The sequence below is a fragment of the Calonectris borealis genome, chromosome 2 (assembly GCF_964195595.1).
Source record: "Calonectris borealis chromosome 2, bCalBor7.hap1.2, whole genome shotgun sequence".
In the NCBI taxonomy this organism is placed as follows: Eukaryota; Metazoa; Chordata; class Aves; order Procellariiformes; family Procellariidae; genus Calonectris; species Calonectris borealis.
Window position 1 is genome coordinate 65,528,871 of NC_134313.1, and position 22,693 is coordinate 65,551,563.

At 36.0% G+C, this 22,693-nt stretch overlaps 1 protein-coding gene across 1 annotated transcript; it reads left to right on the top strand.

Moving 5' to 3' along the window:
- Positions 1–246: 246 nt before the first annotated feature.
- C2H18orf63 (chromosome 2 C18orf63 homolog) lies at positions 247–21,741 on the top strand. Its single transcript, XM_075142186.1, has 15 exons — positions 247–311; positions 1,755–1,924; positions 2,614–2,692; positions 4,121–4,177; positions 5,592–5,703; positions 7,524–7,565; positions 8,556–8,632; positions 10,040–10,149; positions 10,799–10,895; positions 11,014–11,099; positions 11,665–11,848; positions 12,978–14,054; positions 15,032–15,148; positions 18,070–18,157; positions 20,985–21,741. Exons 2-14 carry the CDS (start codon positions 1,791–1,793, stop codon positions 18,124–18,126), a joined length of 2,229 nt encoding a protein of 742 aa, XP_074998287.1. The 5' UTR covers positions 247–311; positions 1,755–1,790; the 3' UTR covers positions 18,127–18,157; positions 20,985–21,741.
- The last annotated feature ends 952 nt before the right edge of the window (positions 21,742–22,693 follow it).

The following is a 22,693-nucleotide window of genomic DNA, read 5'->3' on the forward strand; positions in this document are numbered from 1 at the left end:
AAAAGCTTGAAGTGTGTTTTCCTTTAAAGGTAAGAAATGAGGAAACGTTATTTTCTTTAAAATTACAGCTATAAAACACTGATCTTGTGATTTTTCTAGGATATGACTGAGGTTAATCGTTTAATGCATTACACTGTAAGCAAGGCAAAGCAAAATCAGAACAGCAAAGTTATCTTTGACATTGTTCCTCAAAAAATGTTTCCAGTTCATCATTTTTTTGATCACGATTTGCAAAATTGCTTTTCAGGTGAAGATCTGGTGATTTCATAAAATTTGGAAACAATATATTTATTGCTATCTTCACTACGCTGGTAAGACCATTTCCCAAAAGGGTTTTAGGGTTTAGAGGCAGAGATCTATTAAAACAGCTTTTTCAGGTGTGCAGTGTTTGTTCCTGGCTTTTCATAACAAGCAGGCTTTCTACCTGCCTGTTTTTCTTTGAAACACTTTGAGAAAGGTGCTGTAGTTAAAAGGTGTATTTTCTTTAAATAATGACATTAGATGTTCTTTTTTGTCATAAATATACTAGTTCCTTTACACTGAGCCTGGCCTGTGCTGCAATACATAGGAGCATACAACAGGCATCCAACAGGCTGGATAACAGCTATAATTTTATATTACTCCCACTCACATGAAATTTGTTAGTATTGCGTCAAAGGATCACATTCTCAGTCTGAAATTCGGGTTCTTTCAGTTCGTCTTTTTGGTGCTTTTTAGGAAGTTCCAAAAATGATGGAGTTGCAGCACATCTGCTCAGTGGTATGGCAATGAACATACATGTACTCTGTATTCTAACTTCGCGTGAAATATCAGGATGTGCATTTCAAGATAGTGACTGCGGCCTGAGCCCAAAACTGCCTCATACTCTTGAACACAAAATATAGTCAATAGTTTTTATTATAAGGCAAAGCTTAGGATGTGAGAGACAGCTTTGGTAGAACTACTATGTGTCTAATCATATTCCACTCCAAATATCAGCTATGTTTTCTTCATCTTTGATAAGTATGTAGGATTGTACTTATTAAAAATTCCCACCAATAGAAAATGCTGTTCTTCATACATCTCTCCTTTGAGAGCAAGAATGGGAGAACAAAGTGTCTGTGTTCATTACTAATAATATAGCTGAATGTGATTCTGGATTAATACAGCTTTCAGTCCGGTGTAAGACTGTACTCAGTTCTGCATAGGTTAGAATACAGTGTTCACCTGTCACTTGAGAAGAGAGATGGATTTAAGCAGGGAGCACACAAGTTCCCTGTACTACTAGGAAGGGAGCCTGGTGTGGGGAAAAAGAAAAGATTTCCAGTGTGGCTCCGTGTTTCTGTGGTTTTCATTCTCTCCAACAGGCCGGCCACGGTCTTTGTATGACTTAGTGAGGCGATCACTGGGAATTAAACTTTCTTGCCCGACAGGAGGGGGGGACCAACATCACAGAGGGATTCCTCAGCTCTTGGATTCCATATAGATTCCAGCCCCAACATAGACTGAGAAGAAGATGGAAAGGATGCTTTTGTCCTTATATATTTACTCTGAATATTTTGACTCTTGTAAATAATTATTTTTTCAAGTATAATTCATTATTTATAGCAAAAGTATATTGAGCTGTCTGTTTTAGTTGACCAAATTATGTTATATTGCCTACCTAATCTTAATCAGAAGATAATTGATTTTTCATTTACCTGATACCATATACTTATAAAGTTCTGTAAACAAATATCTGCCTTATAAAAATGAATTAAATTTTTTCTTTTAAGACCCAGGTGCTACTTTGAGGCAATCAACAATATAACATGAATGATACCAGGTACCAGTCTCTGTTCTTTGTCAGTCTGCCAGAGCTACAAAAACTCTGTGCTACTACAGTAACACTGAGTTCTGAGATACCGGAAACTGAGACAAGAAGTACACAGATAAAGATTTGCAGGTAAAGAATTCTCAGGGTTATTATTTTCAGAAGCTGTTGATGGTTGTTGTTCAAAGATTTTATTAGCAGTACTAGAATTAACTGTAATAAAATCAGCAGAAGTCTTATCAGCAACAAACAGTATAAAATTGTTCAAAATTGTTGGGTTTTTTGGTGGGGGACTTGCTGGCTATTGGGGGAAAAAAACCACATTTTTGTTATGTTTTAAATGTCATCAGCTAAAACTAACAAGGCTACCTACTTCAAATTAATAAATAGTTAAAGTTAATCTGTGTTCACTTGCAAAGTTGGAATGCTTTAGGTACATCTTTTGAGCTATTGCATTGCTTTATGTAGGTTGAAACTGAGTGAAAAGAATACTTGGAAAACATATGTACGCTCCTTAGTGTTCACCAAGAATTATGTCATTCCCTTTAATAGGAAAGGGAAGAAATGAGAAATTCTGCCAAAAGGAACACTTTTGGAGAGTTCTGTTCATGTGCCAAAGGCCTGTAGTCTTTGTCTTAGACCACTGTGGGTAGGTTAAGAGCAAGTAACTTGGACTAGTCCAATATATTATACTGAACCACTGGAAACCAATTAAAAATGGAATGTATTATGTTTGCAGAAGGTGAGGAAAATAAATTTAAGCTGAGAAAATCAAGTACGGAAAATTATTTTTAAATTTTTTTCTAACTTTTTTTTTATAGACAGTTATTATTCCTGCATCAAGAAATCCTTTCTGCACCTGTTATTGGAACACTAAATAAAATTTCAGTTGTGATGGCGGTCAGTATCACTATGTAAATAAGTATATGTAGTTACATACTGTTGCAGATAAACAGAATTCACCTCACTCAAAAAAGAGAAGCAGCAATACGTTTTATTGAGGTAAAATAATAATTTGACAGAATTCAATAAGTTTGATGGAATTTAACAAAGTTTTAACAGTGGTTTGACAAGGTTTAATAAGTTCGATGGCAAGGTTCACCTTATTAATTACTGCATGGAAGAAACATACAAAGGAAAATTGAGTTAGAATGCCTCATCCAATGAGACCGGAGGCACACAGAGTAAAGAGGACCCTCCTATTGAGTCACGAGGTTCAGAGTGGACCCCCTTGCTTTCTAAACTCCTTTTTGGAGCCTAGGTACGGCTGGATCCAATCTTAGTCTCAGACTTGGTCAATGATTCATGTCTAATGGAATTATCCATACCATGTTTATATCATCTGAGTAGCTACATGAATTAGTAATGCCTCATAGTATTAATTCAGCATGTTATCAGTCACTTCCTGAGGATCTGTAGCGGGTAAGGGATCTCTCTGCCTTGGGTAAAGAAGGATCTCTTAGTCTCAGGTAGGGAATCTCTAATCTTGAGAGGCGTCCCTGCTTAAGGGGAGAGTCACCTGGCGTGCAAGCCAGCTGCCTGTCAGGGAGAGCTCAAATTGGGCCCATCCTGATTTTAATATTTATAGGGTGAAGTAGTTGGCTGCTAGTCAATAGTATAGACAAGACAGATGTCTTCGGTTTAGCTCTGATATCTTCTTCTGTACTTTGGTTATCCTGTATTTTTGGGTTTCAAAACCACCTTTCGAAATATTTTTCAAGACACCTTCACTCCCTTGTACATGAGCCAGGGTCTTTCCAGCTTGCAAGTTCACCCCAAGGACATGAGGTCTGTTGCTTCCTGATTAGCCTGAACCAAAGTTCGGCTAGGAGTCAAGTATATCTGTCACACATACATGCATGTTTCTCTAAGAAGTGTTTTGTTTGAGGATCAAGGATAAGTAAAATTAGGTCATTTAAGCTTTTGGTTTTGTGCATTAGTAATGTAGATGACAGCTTATGTTTTCTACTCTTTTGATGAAATGGCCTTTTCAGATGGTGAACCTTTTGTGGAACAGAATGGATTCAGTTGATAAGATGCCACCCAATTCACAATGAGAGCAGCAGGGGCAGAGTTCTGCGATTTTGTTTTGGGCAGTCTTTTGCTTGCTTGTTAATGTATCTTTAGCTGGAAATGAGATTACACTATGACAAATGCCTGAACTAATTTTTAGTTATCATTCTCTTAAAATACAGGGTATGGTGTTTCCCTCAACTATTCCGTAGCATGTTTTTCTTGGGCAAAGTCACTGATGGACCAGAATTAAATTTATGATTTGCTAAAACACCCCTTAATTTCAGACACTTGGTGGTTTTTTTTTATTTTTAGATATCATTTTACAAATCAGGAGTATGTCAAGCCTACATAGAGAAACAAGGAGCTACCGTAAGTGCTGAGAGATGTCACAGTTCTTAAGATTGTTATGCTTGTCTGCAATTGCTGTTGCCAGAGATGAGTATTTTCCGTGGGGCATGCAATTTGCACTACAGAAGCCAAGTTTCAGGGAAAAAAGTCTGTCCCGTAGACAAAATGTCTCTTACAAATGTGGCTATAGTAAGTATACTTTGTCAGAATCAGAAGTTTTAAGGAGTTCCTGAGCAATTTCACTAGATTTCTCTGCTGCAGTGGGATCCTGATCCTGTTCAGGTGCGTTGGGGTTTGACCTCGAGGCAACGACAGACCTGCCCTTAGGGCCAAAGACCTGCAGCTCCCCTGCTGGTGTCACCCCTTCCATGTGTACCCTATCAGTTCCACGGGTGGGGGTGTTCAGACATTTGAACTATCTCCCCATTCACGTTTTGGGTTTATTCAGCCTGTGTAGGACAGTCTCAGAGAAACAAAACAAAAACCTAGAGAAGAAATGGAACCCATGAGCTTAACAGCTGATACATTTTTAGACCGTTATGCATATGCTTTACTGTCTTATAGTATGCAATGTTTGTGGGTTTTATGGATGTATCTGTGGACGCACTAAAATTGCTGAGTCAAAAGTCTAATTGTAAGCAAAGCCAGTAGCTCTCGTGATTCATTTGCACAGCCAGTTGGGTGTATTTTTCTTTGTTCCAAGAAGTGTAAATGCATATCTGGATTAGTAAGACACACACTATTCAAATATGCTTACCTTACAAAACTGCTTTATGTTGATACGTGTAACTGACCTGTCACTGTTAGATTTTCCAACACCAGCAGATTAGTAGTATGAAGTACATTTAATAGCCATGAGCTGCAAGGATATCCTTGCAGGATCTCATTAGAAACATCCTCTTGGAGGTGTATTAGTTAGTAACTCTTTTTAACCCATACTAATTAGTTTATTTTTCTTGACTAATGCTAACTGTCAACAGAAGGCTATACAGGACAGGCAAGCAGTCAGGCAAGTAATACTGCTGGGTGAACAAAGCTACATTTATCTATTGTTCTTGTGATTACAAGAAAATGTCTTTGGTCTTGAGTCCAAATATGTAAATTTTGGATGTTGTGCCTATTGTCTGGAAAGAGATGCATATCTAGTAAAGTACTCCATATAGTTAAATTAATCTTTTCCTCAAGTTTATTATCAGCCCTGTGAAAACATTAAATGAATTTTAATGCACCTTACTCTGATGACGCATGAAATCTAAATGCTTACATCAAATATTATGCTAACTTACTCTTGTAGCTAAGTAGATGAAAAGTAAAGATGTGTAACGTATACTAGGATGTGGCTCCAAGATGCGTATCTTTGATAAAATTTTGAAACCTTTAAAAAATTTGTTAAATTGTTAATAATGTATTTTTCTTTTCTCACTGATGTTATTAGCTGGAAGCACCACAAACAGTCAGTCCAGCCATTTTCCAAACCTGTCTCTCCTACACACTTACAGCCAGACTTGCACCCAGATGGAATAAGGCTGGTCATCTCTTGGTGCAAGGTATTTGACTCACCTGGGTCAGGGATCAAGCATTTAGTTTTCAGTTCTTTATTGTTGCATTTATTTTCCATTACTTCATTTCCATCATTATTTCATTTCCATCATTATTTCATTTCCATCATTATTTCATTCATTATAATCAATTATTTCATTCATTTATCCTGAGTTTTTTTCTTTGATTGCATTTTTATTGTTCCTTTATCCAAGTTCAATGATTCAAATTAACAATCTGCATGTACATATCATTCACTTTCTCATCTTCCTCCTTATCTTTGTAATAGATCAAATAATTATTTCAACTGAACGCAACATACCAGATTAATAATTTCCAGACCAAATATTATTGGTCAGTAAATGTCTTCTAAAAATTGAGCCTGTTTTTCAGATTCATGCTTTCATCAGTGGCACTTCTGCACATGGCTTGCATGCTTTTCTAATACAGAAGTGTTTTTCTGTCAGACCACCTCCTTCTACCAAGCTCTGTTTTTTTAGATGGTAGTTCCTTTGCCTGTCATCTCTCTACTAAATCCTGTGTAGGATAAATGTGAATTACCAAAGTATGGAAAAACAAATGTGAATTACCAAAATATGGAAAAACAAATGTGTTTCAGATACTGTGGTCTGCTTGTATTAAGCTGCGCAATTGCATAGATCATTCCAAATATACATTGAGGAAAGTGTATATGTTATTGTCTTATTTCCAACCACAATATTAACAGTATCTTGTTTTCAGTATTTTCAAAATATATAGCTCTCTGAATGAAATCAACTTATTCGGGAATAGCCTCTAGAAGTAGAGAGCTAGATGGTAGGTGATATAAAGCTGGTTTCAATGAAGGACACTGACTAACAGCAATGTGACCCTGGTACATGCAGCTTGTCTAATCATCTGTGTTGCTAAAGCTGGGCGAAACGGATGATAGATGGTAAAATATGTAGTAATACTATACAGATTTGCTTTTGAACCTGAGAAATTTATTAACTGTTAGTCAACTAAAAATAGTTTCTATGTATAAATTCCTTACTGGGAGGAAAAAATGCTATATAAATTGCTGTCCACTAATACACTTTCATATATCTTTCTTTTTTATATATGTTCTGGTTTAACCTGGCACGCAGCCAAACACCACACAGCTGCTCGTTCACTCTCCCTGCCTCAGTGGGATGGGGGAGAGAATCAGGAAAAAAAAGTAAAATTCATGGATTGAGTTAAAAACAGTTTAATAGAACAGAAAAGGAAGGGGAAATAACAATAATAATAATGATGATAGAATATACAAAATGAGTGATGCACAGTGCAATTGCTCACCACCCGCCGACCAATGCCCAGCCAGTTCCCAAGCAGCTGTCACTGTCCCCCGTCCAACTCCCCCCAGTTTATATACTGAGCATGACATCATATGGTATGGAATACCCTGTTGGCCAGTTGGGTCAGCTGTCCTGGCTGTGCTCCCTCCCAGCTTCTTGTGCACCTGGCAGAGCATGGGGAGCTGAAAAGTCCTTGACGAGTGTAAGCACTACTTAGCAACAACTAAAACATCAGTGTGTTATCAACATTATTCTCGTACTAAATCCAAAACACAGCAAAATACCCACTACTAGGAAGAAAATTAACTCTATCCCAGCCGAAACCAGGACAATATAAGATATTAGTGAATCAGTGAAAAGTTAATTAATAGAGGGTTTTTTCTCTCCTTAAAAGGAATAAACCTTTCAGCATTCATGACATACACAAACAAAACTGTGTGATTTCTCCTTTTTTCTTGCATAAAGACATTAGGCATATGGTTTAGAAAATAATCTCTCTCTTATTTATTAAGGAAAAGATTTTTTGTCTCATTCCGGAAGGCAAAATGCTGTTGGTAAGTACAATATTCTGTTCATGGTAAACTTGTGAGAGCAAGGTATAGTTATGTGGCTTTATACTGCCACGATCTTGGTATTACCAACACAATGTCTTTTCGTTTTTCATTCTGAAATGACCTCAGTCAAAATACACTTGATGGCAGATGGTGCTCTGTATGTAATAGTTGTCAGCTCAACTGCACCTTTGAAAAATTGCCCACAAAAAAGGTAATTTTTCTACTATTAATCTACAGCCATAGCTAGAAATTTACCATTTAAAAGTTATGATTATTACAATTAAATGCACTTGCCTCAAATTACGAGTCTTGCAAGTGATGTGAAAGTTCCATAATCATAGATAGGAAAATGAGCTGAAGAGACTGTTCTGTATGTGCTATGTTTGCTGTTCACAAAAGTTAAGTCACAAAGCATGCTGCTTAGCTATTGCAAAAATTACAAAGTAACATTTTTATTCCAGTATAAAAATTAAAGATTACATTTGGAGATATTGAAGCCTAAATTTGTAACAGAGACATATGTTGAGGAACATAATATATTCAGTTCCTGTGCTAGAGCTTGCTCAGAGCTGGGTGGATGTTCTGGAGATGTGTCAATAAATGCTTGCCTTGCGCATATAGTCTTTCCTATTGACCACTTCTGGATGCATAATACTGGGCTAGATGACTCAGAACAGCCAATGGTTATAACAACTACATTTGCTTTGAAAATGGGTGTTTGTGTATCAAGTATATGAGTATCAAGCATCCAGTTGCATGGACAGCCATGAGTTCCTAGGGAGGTGTACTGTATGGATGGTAATTCATTATCATTTTAATTTTTCACAGTTGAAATTAATTTTAGTTTCCATGCTGAGGAAGTCTAGCCTTTTGATTTTCCAACACAGCATTTTGACTAACAATTACTTTAAATAAACATTTGGTTTAGCTTTCTGTCTAACAGATGAACTGTAGTTCAAAACAGGGCTTTGTGCTTTGTTTTTATTTTAGTTGTAGACCTCAATGTATCAGAGACACAGCTTTGCATCAGTGTGGAGGCTTGCTCAATTCGGTTGCCACCCCCTGAGGTATAAAACAGTTATATTTTCTATGTCTGTATTTGTCTTATTTATCTTCTTTTCTGTTAGGTGACTTGCAATTAGCATGATGGGGATAGAAGTGCTTATTTCTGATTGTATTAAGAGAGTAATCATATTCATTGACTATCTGCATCTGCTCTAAGTGCATAACATCCATCTTATATGTATATTGATGCATTCTAGCAAGCATGGTAAAATTGAGACTCTAGACTAATTAAGAGACCTTTCAAAAATGCTAACAGAATATAGTAGTGAAGTGTCTTTATGATTCTAGATTTCCTTCTAGCAGTGTTTTCTAGAAGGCATTCACTGTCTCACTGTAATACATAGACGGTTTTGAATAACATCTTAAAAGTGAAGCTACAAGTAAGTTGTCAGCACTATGTTTAAAGTCCCTGTATATGATTCGTCTGGAATCTGCTTCATTTTCTAGGCAGCTTCCAAAATACAGGAGCAGCCTGGATTATGCTGCATGTAAGCATAATTAATAAATTGTTTAAGAAATTGTGGTGGAAAAGTTACCATCCTTTCTGACAGCCATGTCACCTTTGTTGAATATGTCCATACATACTGGGGCATATTTGTCAGGCTTGCTGGTTTCTTCCAAAACAAGTATTTCTGATCCAAACTCTTCTTTCTTAGAATTGAAGAATAGGATTTCTTCTGTGACCTCATTGGACAGCATAAACATTAAAGCTATCTTTAGGAATCCAATTCCGAAATGACACAAAGCAATGATGGAAGCGATCATGATGTGGCTTCATCGTCAGTTTGATCATTTAAATACTTTTCTAAAACAGAAATGGCCAGATTTTCTTGTCAGTGAATAAATGCAAACCCTGGTAGACCATACAGAGAGAAAACGTTTCTCAAATCTCAGTATTTGATTGGCCTCTACAGTCAAATATTTTCACATTGTGAAAATGTGCAGTGTTTTTTGACTTCTCACAGGGTGAAACTATATGTCCCGTTAATTCTGTTGCTTGGATCTTTGCACTTGATTAGGCAAGGTGGCATATGCAGTTACTAGACTGTCAAACACGGGTTTCTGATTTGAATTTTAAAAAATGCGCATGGAAGTGAGACAGTTCTTAGTTTGAGACATTCCTTCTGCACTTTTACTTATTAAAACACTTCAAATAAAGTTTAAATCTCACTGATTTAAATAACCTTTAAACCTTGTACTTGCATAACTTTTGGAAGTGTAGGCTCTAACATAAGATAGTGTGCAATTTGTTAATGGGAATATCTTCTGAAATAAGCAGTCTGTGAAAGCTGATAAAAGAATAATAATGAAAAATCTTCAGTGTATTGCGATAAGCAATTATTTTTGAAAATTTTAATTTTTGACTGCTGTAGAAATATTTGCAAATAACTTTTTTTTCCTGTTTTAAGCTGGGAGATTTTGATATTTCAGCAAACATCTTAAAGCTGTTTGACAGCAGTGAAAATACAGTTATTCACCAACATTCCATACTAAGTAACTGGTGCTATGTTTTGCCAAGGTAGGAGTCTGTTTACATTTCAGCAGAAACAAACATTTCCTGGAATGTTTGCCATACAAATCGTGAATTTGATGCTAGTGATAAGAATACTTCTGTTTTACAGTCTGTTTTACATTCAGGAATCTTTCTTTTTTACTTTTATGGTCTCAATGTTATGGAAAATGAGAAAAATTTATCAGTGAATCATAAATTACACATTTAAATATTAGTAACCTCTGCTACTTCTGTGATATGCAAGAGTATTAATTTTTCTCAAATATAATTTTAGCAGAAAGTATCAATTTAAAGAAAAAACATATTTCCACCTTTGCCACAAATTATCTCTATTTTCATCTATGATTTTCATCATAAAAATATGAGAAGTAATGATATATTTGCTTTTGTTCTACATTCACTGGTAGTGAGTATTACAGACAAGAGAAATTAGACATGTTAGGTGGCAAGTTCTTTTCCATACTTTGGAAATATTGCTATTGTTCTGTCATAAACTTATAAGCTAAAGGTATTAGTCCTCAAAACATAAAAATAATCCATAAATACTTTCAATGGCAAAAAGAAGATTTTTTTTTTTTTCCCCCAAAAGTCCAATATATTTTCAGTGGAGTTTTATGACACTCTTTTTAAGCATCCCTGCTTTACCTTTGCACAGCATGAAAATGGGTCAGATCATAAACATCAGCCACATAATTCCTCCAGAATCTCCTTTCCGTTCATATAAAGAACTTCAAATGCACTGGAAGAATCTGGTAAGAAACAATATACACTGCTTTAGTTTCTCCCTCCCTTTTTTGTACGTATTTAATTTGTATTTGTAATACAAATGTGATAATTTGTAATAATGTTTGTGGTTGTTTTTTTTTGAAGTATGGATATATTCTTCCAGATGATCTTGAAAAGACAAAAATATACTTCAGTGTTTACTTCAAGCCAATAGGAGAAAGGTTCTTTACGTATCCTTTCAGAATATTTTTGTTACATTTTTGTTACATTTGCCTAGACTTTTCCTCTACTACACTTCCAGATCTAAATTTTCATTTTTTATTTTCTTCTTCCATAATTTCATAGAAATCAGTGGAGAATTGTTTCACTAGACAAATTGGAACAAAATATTTAGTCAAGTCTCTTTGTCCTAGTATTAAATAACAGTAAGTCAAAAGATCCGTTTCCTTCACAGCTTCTATAAACATGATAATGCCACTCTAAATGGTGATGTAAAAAGAAGGGTTAAATTCCTGTAAAAATATGGCCAACAAAGATTTGTTTTAAAGAGAATTTTCCTGCTAGGAAAGACTAGACTAAGGATTATTTATATTGAGTAGTCTTTACTATGGTAGATTAGTATGGTATAATCATGTTAAAGTCCTGTAACTTTATAAGCTTCAGTCTCTTAAGAAAGTAAGTGCTTTTGTTCACCTTTTTTCAATAAGCTTTAGATGTGTTCATGCTCAACAAAGGATGATTCATAACTATAGAAATTTAAAGAAACTTGTTATGTATCCCTGAATACTTACTCAGGTATCCTTTAAGTTGCATTCGAAGTCAGCCAGTGCAGTATTTCCCTAGAACAGATTCAGAAAGTGTGTTGAACTCTTTTCTTTCTGACATGAAGTGTAATCTTTCACATCTATGTGGATTTCCAGTAAAGATGACAAGTAAAGCACTTTATGCTACACAGGAGCTCTCCAGGGCACCGGTGCGTGTAAGGTTTTTTTATAAACATATTAATGGCATGTACTTTGTTCATGGTGTGAAGTGGTCTTTATGATATTCAGAACACAGTAAGAGCGTAAAACTATGCTTTTCACAACAAACAACTATCAATCATGTAACTTTTAATTAAATGTGTAATTAAATATTATATTGCTATTTGCTATTGTTATGTTGTTATTCACATCACAAATACATTAAAAAATTGGACTTAGTGTTAATTAGTTGCTATCAATATTTGCAGTTCTATAGACCTTATTTTACAGTTGGATATCCAGAACTTTCTCACACTTCTTCCATAATAATAATAACAACAGTAATTGTAATAATAATTACTGTTATTATTTTTGTTATTAATACTATTATTACAATATATTAAAAAAAAAAACAAACAAGAAAAATATAAAGTTCTGTGGACTTATGCATTTAAAAACACTCTAGCTGTAAGATTTACTCCATGGGTGGTGATGGAAGGGAGGCAAGCAATCAAAACTCCTTTAATTTGAGGTTGTGACAAAGGCTGAGACTCAAATTTCTTTGGTAGTAGTGTGTGAAAGAAGAAATGAAGTAATTAATTCTGAACAGAGAATAGTGACAGAAATTGCAGAGATTCTAAAATACTATAATCCTCTTTCAGAAAGCAGTACCTGTTTATGTCTCTTCAGTGATCAAAGCTAGAATGGCTCCTCCTTGTCATCTGCAGTTTTCAATGACATCCGAACTGTCTTTTGCTCAGAATACAGATGCCCTTAGAAGTCTTAAGAGACGAGGAGCCCTGTCAGTCAAACTCTCTGCAGACCCCCTCAAAAGGGCTAGGCATTACCCAATTGGAAAGCACTAAACCACAATAATGACTGTAATTTAAGTCTTTCCTTCTGAGAAATACGGTATTCCAGCAGAGTTTATAAACAAAGAATTAGGGGGAGGAGAAAACAAATCTTCATTTATAGTGACAACAAAATATTGTTTAAAAATATAGTTCATTCTAATTCAAAACAGGAAAATGTATGGTTACATATTGTGATGTATATTAGGTAGATATCATATAGCGATGCATTAGGTGGCACTATCAGATTTTTAAATCCAGTTAATTCAATTTAGCAACTCTTGTTGTATTGCAGGAAATAAAATCTAAGCATATGAAATTGGCTGGTGAGATGGTTTGTGTGGTATCTCTAACGCAGGCTCCTCCAAGAAAACAGACTTTGCCTAGAACTTCTTCACTATGCAGTATGGAAAACAGCCACTGGATGGAGCGTTTGATCAAAGAGCCAGAAACAGAGACTTTCTCAAGTAGCAGTAAGGGTACGGAAAAGGTTAGCTTTGAAGCAACAGAGAAATCAATGAATAATAGGCAAATACCAGGAGTACCAGAGTTACCAGTTGTGAAATCTTTAAGAATGCCTATAAATTCAGCCTTTGAACTCCCCCCCAAAAAAATTAGCAAAATTATACCAATTTTCAAAGGAAAGTTGATGCAAATGAATGGAAAGACAACAAATCAAATGGATGGGAAGAAAAAAGAAAATGCTGTAAGACATTCACCAATAAAAATTATGGGTGTTTCATCTTCTATACTGACTGTGTGCAAGTCCAGCATAACTCAGGATTACAAACCCGTTCAAAATATGTCAGTCAAAAACCCTACTCATAGCAGCGTACTTCAGGGAATGAACGCAAAAACATATCCAAAACATAGTATGCCTGTATTTCAATGGAAAACAGAGTCTGGTGGACAAATGACTAATTCTGATTTTTCTGATAACTCAGCTTCAGGTGGGAATTCAAGTGAAGTCAATCACAAAAGGGCAAATTTTCCTTCCTTTCTTAAGAATGTTGGGTCAGTGCTTCAGAAATCGAACATCAATCTGAGTCTGAGTACATACGCATCTCCTACGTCCAGTGCAAGAAGGGGAAAAAAGTTTGCAAGTCAAAATACCACACAAGTTCTTGAGAAACAACACCAGTCAAAGAAAATACATTTGCAGATTTGTAAATTAGACAATGAAATGACAAATTCTGGTTTATCACAGCAACAAACAAAGAGATCAAGTGAAGGAGCACGGTTAAATATTCATGAATCTGTTTTAAATGATACAGTGTGCATTGCCAAAAATGAAGAAAATAAAGCAGCATGCCATTCTAAGGACTATGTCACTACGACAAACAGTCGTCATTCCAAGTATAACTTTGAACAGGTATGGTAAATAACAGAGCTCATTCTCACTGGTTCTCACAAATTCAGTATATTCTAAAACAATGTTAAGCAGTAAAGAGCATGGCTTTCATCATGTTCTACCATCATTCTCAATATAGTTTTCTAAAATTTCTGCCATATAAGTTAATGTTTTCAGCCACTGCTGCTTTTTTTCTGAAAGGGAAGATGATTTACTGTGTTGTCTGAGATACACGCTTTTTTTATTTGGAACTTTTAAGGTGGGATAATTAGTTTTCCTTTCTTTAAGACAGTTTATCAGCTTATCAAGATTTGTGTGAGGTTAACACAGTGCAATTTTGGGTGTTCAGTCTGTCTTCATATGAAACCATATTAATGAACAGCACCTGGAAGGAATCTCAAATCTCATCAGTTGTGTAGTGCTGACTGCAGTGTGTGTAAGTCATTGAGCTGTTAGACAAACATGGAAGTTTTGCAAATACAAGTTTAATTGCAGTTTCACTAAAAGCACAAGTTGCAACAGGAAAAATTCCTACTGGGCATAAGGAAAAGAAATCTTCAGAATGAGAGTGGTTAAGTAGTGGAACAAGTTGCACAGAGAGGTTGTAGGGTTGTTATCTTTTCGATTCTCAAAACTTGATTGGATGGGACCCAAAGCAATGTGATCTGACTTTGAAGTTAGCTCTGTTTTGAGTAGAAGTTATGATTGGATGACTGCTAAAGGTACTTTACCTAATTTTCTATGATTCTGTCTGCATTTCAAGAAAATAAATAGCTGAACTGATTTCAGTGCAGTTTTTATGAGGATGATATCCCACAGATTGGGCACATGGCTGAAATGCGTTGTGCTTATCACCTTTTTCACCTATAAAATGTAATTTGGTAGCTTATTTTAACTTTGTGATATGAGGGCACCTTTCGAAAAAGTAGGTCATTTTAACAAGTAGAAAAATACTGGGTTTTTTTTGCTAATGAAGTTATAAACTTCTATACTTTAAGATGATTACAGGAAACGAGTATCTGACATGTGAAACAGTGACCTCAAAACCGACTTCCTCAATCAAGGAGAGCAACATGGAAGCATCTGTAAAGAAAGGTTGTGCCAGAAGAAGACAGGTAAAAAAACCCCACACATACCCCCCTTAATCCAGTCTACAGGGACCTGAATTAAAAGATAAAAAGGAAAATTTAAATTTTTTCATTTTAGCATGTTCCAGTTAAAACAGGGAAACCAAGAAATCTTATTGAGCCTGCTCTGGATAAAATTAACCTTAACCAGGATAAAATTAACCTTAACCATTGGTTATGTTACTGTTACTTCAGGCATGCATTTTGTCTCATCCAAGAGAAACTACTAAAATGAAAACGTTTAATGATGTTACTTAATGTAAATATGTTTCTGAAGCAGATTTTCTGATTCTACAGAAAACAGTTTTATCTTGCCCAGTATAACTATGGGCATTCTCATTCGCTCTGTAAGTGTTTCATTGTAAGTGTTTAAATTCAGCACGTTCTGTAGAAATGAGATCCTAAAGGCTATTTGTAATTCATTTTGGGTTTTTAAAAGTTATATTCTCTTAGTTATTTAATATATTTAAGTTGTTATTGTATTACTAAATAGGGTCAGCAGCAGCAGTTAGATAGGTTCCTAATATGAATTTTTTTATATATAAATATATATATATACTTTTTCCTCTGGATGCTGCTCTAATGATAATAGTGTGTACTTTTAAATTCCTTTTCAAAATATTTTTTCATTATTCTTAAATATTGCTTTTACCTACCACTGGGCTACACTCTGTTTCTAAATATCAATTCTTTAAAACTCAGTTGTCTCCTTCTTCTTACAACCACATTCTTTATGTTTTTACTACCTACAAATTAGGCCCATTAGAAGGAACAGGTCCCAAGTGTCCAATGCTCAGTACAATTGTATTTTCTTACATGTATGTATTATTTCTCCTAATAGCCAACTGAAAATACTGTGCCGTAGTTCTACAAAATAAGCCAGGAGGAAAAGGTGCACTCACTTAACTCCCTTTTCACCCAGGTTCCCTTGCCTTTTGTATTTCATTTCAGTTGTGACTGTTTGAGGTCTCATTACCCATGCTTGATCTGACCTGCCCTTGCCTAGTCACATGTTGCAATATATAAACTTCCCTTGTCAACATACTCATTAACTGGTGATTAAGAAGTTAAGAGTATGTATCTATAATTCAGATTCTTCCACTTAATTTGCATTTGTTAACATTAAATTTTATCTGTCATCTTTTTGTTTTGCTTTTAAAGCCAAATACAAGACAATTCTGTAACTTTTAGTGGTAATTAAAAGAGCACAGTCTGTACTACCCATGCAGCGCAGAAACGGCCAGTAGAGCAGCCTCAGGGGCCTGCTGCAGGAACACACTCACACCCTAGAGCTCAGGCTGCAGCAGGGAAGAGAGGCAACGCCAGCCCAGCTGCTCTGAGCTGGCCCCATCCACCTGCAGCTGGGAAAGGCCCTTCCACAGGGCCACAACTGAGTGACGAGTTACAGGCCAGCACAGCAATGCTACAGCAGTAGAGTCAGGAGTCAGTCTCACAAAGAAGAAAAGAAAAACGGCAACTAAAAATAACTGTGGTTGTAAGAATAACAACCCCAGGGGTCTGAGTACTGAAGGGAGACTTCCACCATAATACGAATGAAGTGCTGAAGTCCTTTGCCTGCCACTGGATATGACTCAGCCACACTAGGGCTTGTGAGCATGGAGCTAGCTCTGCAGCTTGGGCAGACTGGACAAGCAGAGAGCTTGTAGCTGGTCTGGCAGCACTGCTGGGATGGAGAGGGGGCACTGTCCTGTCCTTGTCACGAGTCACAAGTGCCCCATGCCATTCCTCTCTCTCCAGGCAGGCTGTGAGTAGCGCGGGTACCAGCCTGAGCCCTGCAAGCTACTTTTGGGAAGTGGCAGGAGACAGCAAGTTCTCACTGTCTGCCTGCCACACTGCCAGTGTAGCACTGCCACAGCTGGAGCCAAGTGAGGTGGATGCACAGCTCTAGGGAAGCTACAGCTGGCGTCTCAGGAATAGGAGAGGGACTTATCTATTAACTGAGATAGGGATGGACTCTCCAATGCTCATTAGTCTGATTCCTCCTCTCTCCAGATTAAAATACGATGGTGCTGACTGGGGACACTGCTAAACACTTCTCTGAAGAGTAAGCCTTTGTCATTATCTCAAGTTTGGACACCAAAAATGATCAGTGGGTTTTGAAAGTCTTAGCTGCCAGCATGTAAAAGGGTATTTTCAAAATCATAGAATCATAGAATCATACAGGTTGGAAAAGACCTCTAAGATCATCGTGTCCAACCGTCAACCCAACACACCATGCCCACTACACCATGTCCCTAAGGGCCTCATCTACACGTCTTTTAAATACTTCCAGGGATGGTGACTCAACCACTTCCCTGGGCAGCCTGTTCCAAGGCCTGACCACTCTTTCAGTAAAGAAATTTCTCCTAATGTCCAGCCTAAACCTCCCTTGGTGCAACTTGAGGCCATTTCCTCTTGTCCTATCGCTAGTTACTTGGCAGAAGAGACCAACACCCACCTCGCTACAACCTCCTTTCAGGTAGTTGTAGAGCGCAATGAGGTCTCCCCTCAGCCTCCTCTTCTCCAGACTAAACAACCCCAGTTCTTTCAGCCACTCCTCATAAGACTTGTGCTCCAGGCCCTTCACCAGTTTCGTTGCCCTCCTCTGGACACGCTCCAGCACCTCCATGTCCTTCTTGTAGTGAGGGGCCCAAAACTGAACACAGTATTCGAGGTGCGGTCTCACTAGTGCCGAGTACAGGTAATTGAAACCTCTGGTTTCAATTATTTACCCACTGTACATATAAACAGACTTTATGTTGGAAAATAAGAACTTTTATTAATTACTTCTCATATCATTCAACTAAACATTTCACTCAGAAACAACTTTTTAGCTGAGCAGTTAGCTTAGTATTACTGCTTTGTTTGCTTTACTGTCTTTTGCCTTTTTCTTTGTTTGTTGTTAACAGAAAGAAGGAGGTTATTCAAAGTTAAAGAAAGCCAAAAGAAGTAAGCCTTCTATTTAGGATGTCCGGGAGTACTGAAAGAAAACTCTGGGTATGCTCATTACAAATGTTAAATATTTTTCTTTATCAAAATAATATCAAATACCTAGAATAGATCCTACTCTTTTGGATCATGAAAATATATCAGCTGTCTTCAAAGGAATCACTTTACTAAACAAATGGCTTCTAGAGCAAAATAGCAAGGTAACAGAAGCCAAGATTCTTGGGTTTATTGGACACTAGCAAATAAAGCTTTGCTTTTTTTTTTGTGAAACAAGCAACGTTAAATACAAAGGCATCTTGTACTTAGTAGAACTTAGAATTTGGCTTAAATTTGTATTTTGATTGGCTCATTTTCTTTCAGACTAAAATAAACCAGGTTTTTGTGCTGCTGAGTTTCATTTGAATCTAAGCTGAAGTTAAAACCATAAACCATTAAAGTGAAGCTATGTATATTATTTAATATCATTACATGAAATGGGGTGGCTAAATGCTTTTGTGGTGCTAAGATCTAATCCAAGGACAAAGTGGTCAGTCATACAAAATGAATAAACTCAGTTTTGTGACCAGATATTTCAACCCACATCGTGGGTGATTGTTGATAATAGTCTTGCAGGATAGAATAAGCTTTTCCTGTGAATATTCCTTTGAATATGAAGGGTACATATAGCATATGAAACGCACTAGTTTTATTGACCTAATGCCTATCACAGGTTATCAGTAGTAAAATATGCAGGAAGAGTAGCTTATACAGTTAACTGTTTCAGAGATAAATAGAAGTATATTTATTCAAAAGAAAATATTTATGTAAGCAGGATGGTCACACAGACACAACAGCACAAAAAGTGTTTAAAATACGATTTCTAAGAATCCCATTGATATGAGTTCTTCATTGCTGTCGATGATTTAAAAAGAAAACTGGAGCTAAAATAGCTTCTGCTATTGGATCGGTGCCTACAATTTTGATTCTGAAAAGGTTTGCTCTGAATTTCTTTATTACATATTACTACACGTGCATTCAGAGTGCATGTTTTCATTTGAACACTTGAGAATTACTTGTAAGTTTTCAAATTTACTGCGTAGCAAGATTTATGGGTGAGAAGGTCTTACAATGGAATTCAATGATGTAGTCAACAGGAAGGACTTGGATCTATAATTTCTGACAATAAAAACATTTTTGTACAATTATCTTGCAAAAAGGGTCAGTTTTTATGACTAATGTGCCAAGTTGCACAGCCTCTCAACTTGTCCAGGAAGTCACAGCATAATCCTAATTTTCTTCTTTGTTTTGCTGGTGAAAATAGTTGGTATGTTAATAAAGCAATGTGAGAGAAGTATTTAACATTTTAAGAAGTTGAACCTTTGATTCTAATACTACATCATTCTCAATCATTCTGGTTTTACCTATATGTAGACAATCCCCTACTCTCTGGGGAAGGACTCATGCTTTTCTTTGGCATAAAAGGAGTAGCTAGATATTAAGCATCAGTTTGAGATACTCCCCTCCCGTCCCCATATTTAGGGGTCTGGACTATGCTGGGTACGTTGTTCTTTTTCAAGGCCATGCAGATTGGGCCAGTGGAACCTCCAAGGCTGCTGAGGTGCCCAGCCTGTGGGGTGGGGGCAGGATACCTGCTGCTGAGTGAGCTCTGTAGAGTCTGTTGGGTATGTCTACTAGATTTCCGTTAAATTTAATAGTTTTGACATCTAACACATGTAGGCAGCTAAATGTAGGTGGTCTAAATCTGGCGCTCAAAACCTTCCCAAGAGTTAGACTTGAATAGTTATTCAGTTTAAATAAAGGCTATTAAGCTATTTTATATTTGCTGTCAAATTAAAAAAAAAAGTTCCCATGCTTAGTCTTTTATTAATGAAAGTCATCCTATCATTTCTCAAGGTCAAAAACTACTGTGAAAGGGAAGTTTGGCTTCTAAGACCAATCAGAAGAGCAGAGCTTCCAAAGGAGAGTTTATATTAGTACAGAAAAATGATTTAAAAGAAAGATTTGCATCATTACAAGCATTGGTACTAGAACAGACGTATTCAAAACAGCAGCAATGAAGTTCCCAAGCCTTTTCCATTGTTCTGCAGAACTCTTCCTGTTGCTCTGCTCCTGTGTTGTCATGTGATACTGACCTTTGGTTTTAGTTGCCAAATTTCATTTAGCAAATGAAAAGCTACAAATTCCTTGGATATAGTAATAATAGTATTATTTTACATGGAAGTAATTGCTACCATTGCTGTAAGGTTATTGTATGAACACAAGTTGAAGGCAGTGAATCCACACAACTGGAATTAGGTAAAAATTCTCAGCAGTTTTGTATATAAGGGCTAGAGATCTATTGGACTGTTTCTTCTACAAGGTGGATTGCCCCAAGCCAACATTTAGGAATTTTTCTTCTAATTAGAAATCTATGGTACACAAATTTTAACAAAGCTATCTTTCAAATGCTTTCTTGATGTGAAATATTAGGCTAAAATAAGACATTTTAAGCTTGAGCTGGTTTTATGAAGAAACAGATTTAGTTTAAATTTGAAAATATCTTCATGGAAGTTGTACGTGGTGAAAATATTTGCCTTTTCATTGAAAAAAGATTCTGAAAATGTTTAGACTTTCAATGAAAAAGCAACTTCTTTTATGATGGGGGAAAATTAATTTCCTAATCCTAATCCAACCCATTAGTGGGTTGTTGGTACCTAAATACTTGAGGCATACTCCAAAAAATAGATCCTGTCATAACATTATTGCTATTATCCTGTCCATTTTTCATTGTTGCAGGATTGTTCCAGGTTGGGGTTAATCTAATTTACTGCATAGTTGACCATTTAAAAATGCTAAAGAATAGTTTCTTACGATTCTGTCTCTTACTTTCTTGTAGAGCTAAGAATGTGGTCTGGCTACGTGATCTCAGCTGGTTAAAAAGGTGTGAATACACTTCTGCGATCAAAATTCCTTCCTCCAGCACCACAAGTGACTGTAATATTTTGAGGGCTTTAAATTTAAGAACCCAGACCTAAGAGGAAGGATAAAGCTGAGAATAGTGTCATAGATTTAACAAGGAGAGAATTCTTTCATGTTCTGTATAAAAATGCAAACATTTAACTTGAATGCCCTAAATCCAAACTTTGTAAACAGCATGAAAATACAAATCTGGAAATACAGCAACTTTTGTCTGTATGTTAACCATACAGTTCTGAGTTGTCTTTCAGTTCCTTTTGCGATCTAAACTTTTTCTATGTTTTCCTCCATTCGGGTTCCCAGGAGGGCATTAACATACTTGAGGATCTCTGAGCTTTGTGAATTTTGCTCTGTTTATTTCACATCATTGGTACCTGTTTCTGGATGAAAAACCAAGGGTTAAATACATACAGTCAAGTGAATCCACATATCAAGAACTTCTCCAGACAGTTTAGGTTAATAAGCCTCTAATGAATTTGAAAATTTAGCTAATTGCTTAGTTTTTGAATCACACGATGTCTGTCCTAGTACTTGCTTACACACTTAATCATTCTTCCAAGTTATTTTGAAGTTTCAAGTCTGTCTTTTTATGATATAATTATATTTAATTCTTTGCTACAACGTCTGGGCCTCTCTATTTCATCAGTAAAACATTTCTGAATAACATTTGTCAAGTCAAATGAAAAAAAAACAGTATGGTTTTTCTTAGGGGAATAATCTGAAGGCTGGATTTGATTTCAGCTCTTTTAATTCTTGTTATAATTGTTAATGGATTTCCATTTTCAGAAATGAAACTGCTCTATAAAAGATTTTTTTAAGTCTAATTGATAACGCCATTCTTCAGCAGTTGATGCAGAATGTGTATAGCTGTTCTTTGAGTAATTTTATCAGCATAAATGTTTCTTCAATGATTTACTTGAAGGTGTAGTTACAAATATATACGTATATATGATTGTTGCCCCATAATAGCTGTTTTTAAGTGAATTTTATTTTGTTACCTGGAAAATAAGAATCAAACATCACAACACTAGCTCCTAAACTCAAACGATACAGAACTGTAGTTTAACACTTGCTTTGGATATACATTTGCAAAACTTTTTTCCTAAAGGAATTGGTACAATGGAACTTTATTTGCTTTGTGCAAACCTTTTTAGGTTTATATTGCCATATTTGTATTTTTATTTACCTCATTTTTCAAAGCAGGATTTTGCCCTACTACAATGACAACTTTTGTTTTGTTTGTGTTATTTTTTCTTGAATGGTGACTTAACATAGCTCTAATTTAATGGTGCCGGTGTTTAAAAGGAAGTGGGCACTTCAGCAACATGTGATTTTCTCATAAATAATAGAAAAAATACAAACCAGCACAAATATTACAAAAATTAGAGCAATATGCTCAGCAAGAAATCAAATCATATTTACATTTTGTCTGGAAATTGGTATACAAACCTACTTTTCAAATGCTGTGGATTAGTTATTCTTTCATAGGTTTGACTATATGTAATTGATCTTTTTCTTGTCTTACAATATGAAAAAGCCTGCAGAGCAGTTGCATTTCTACTATGCTGTATAAATTAGTGCTTCATTTGATCTATTTCCTATTGTCGCTTTTTAAATGCTGCCTCTTGC

Excerpts from the sequence above, each read along its gene's own strand:
- C2H18orf63 (XM_075142186.1), top strand. The coding sequence starts at position 1,791 with ATGAATGATACCAGGTACCAGTCTCTGTTCTTTGTCAGTCTGCCAGAG. Across the intron at positions 10,896-11,013 it reads AAATGCACTGGAAGAATCTG|TATGGATATATTCTTCCAGA; the intron begins GTAAGAAACAAT and ends TTTTTTTTGAAG. Across the intron at positions 15,149-18,069 it reads GTTGTGCCAGAAGAAGACAG|AAAGAAGGAGGTTATTCAAA; the intron begins GTAAAAAAACCC and ends TGTTGTTAACAG.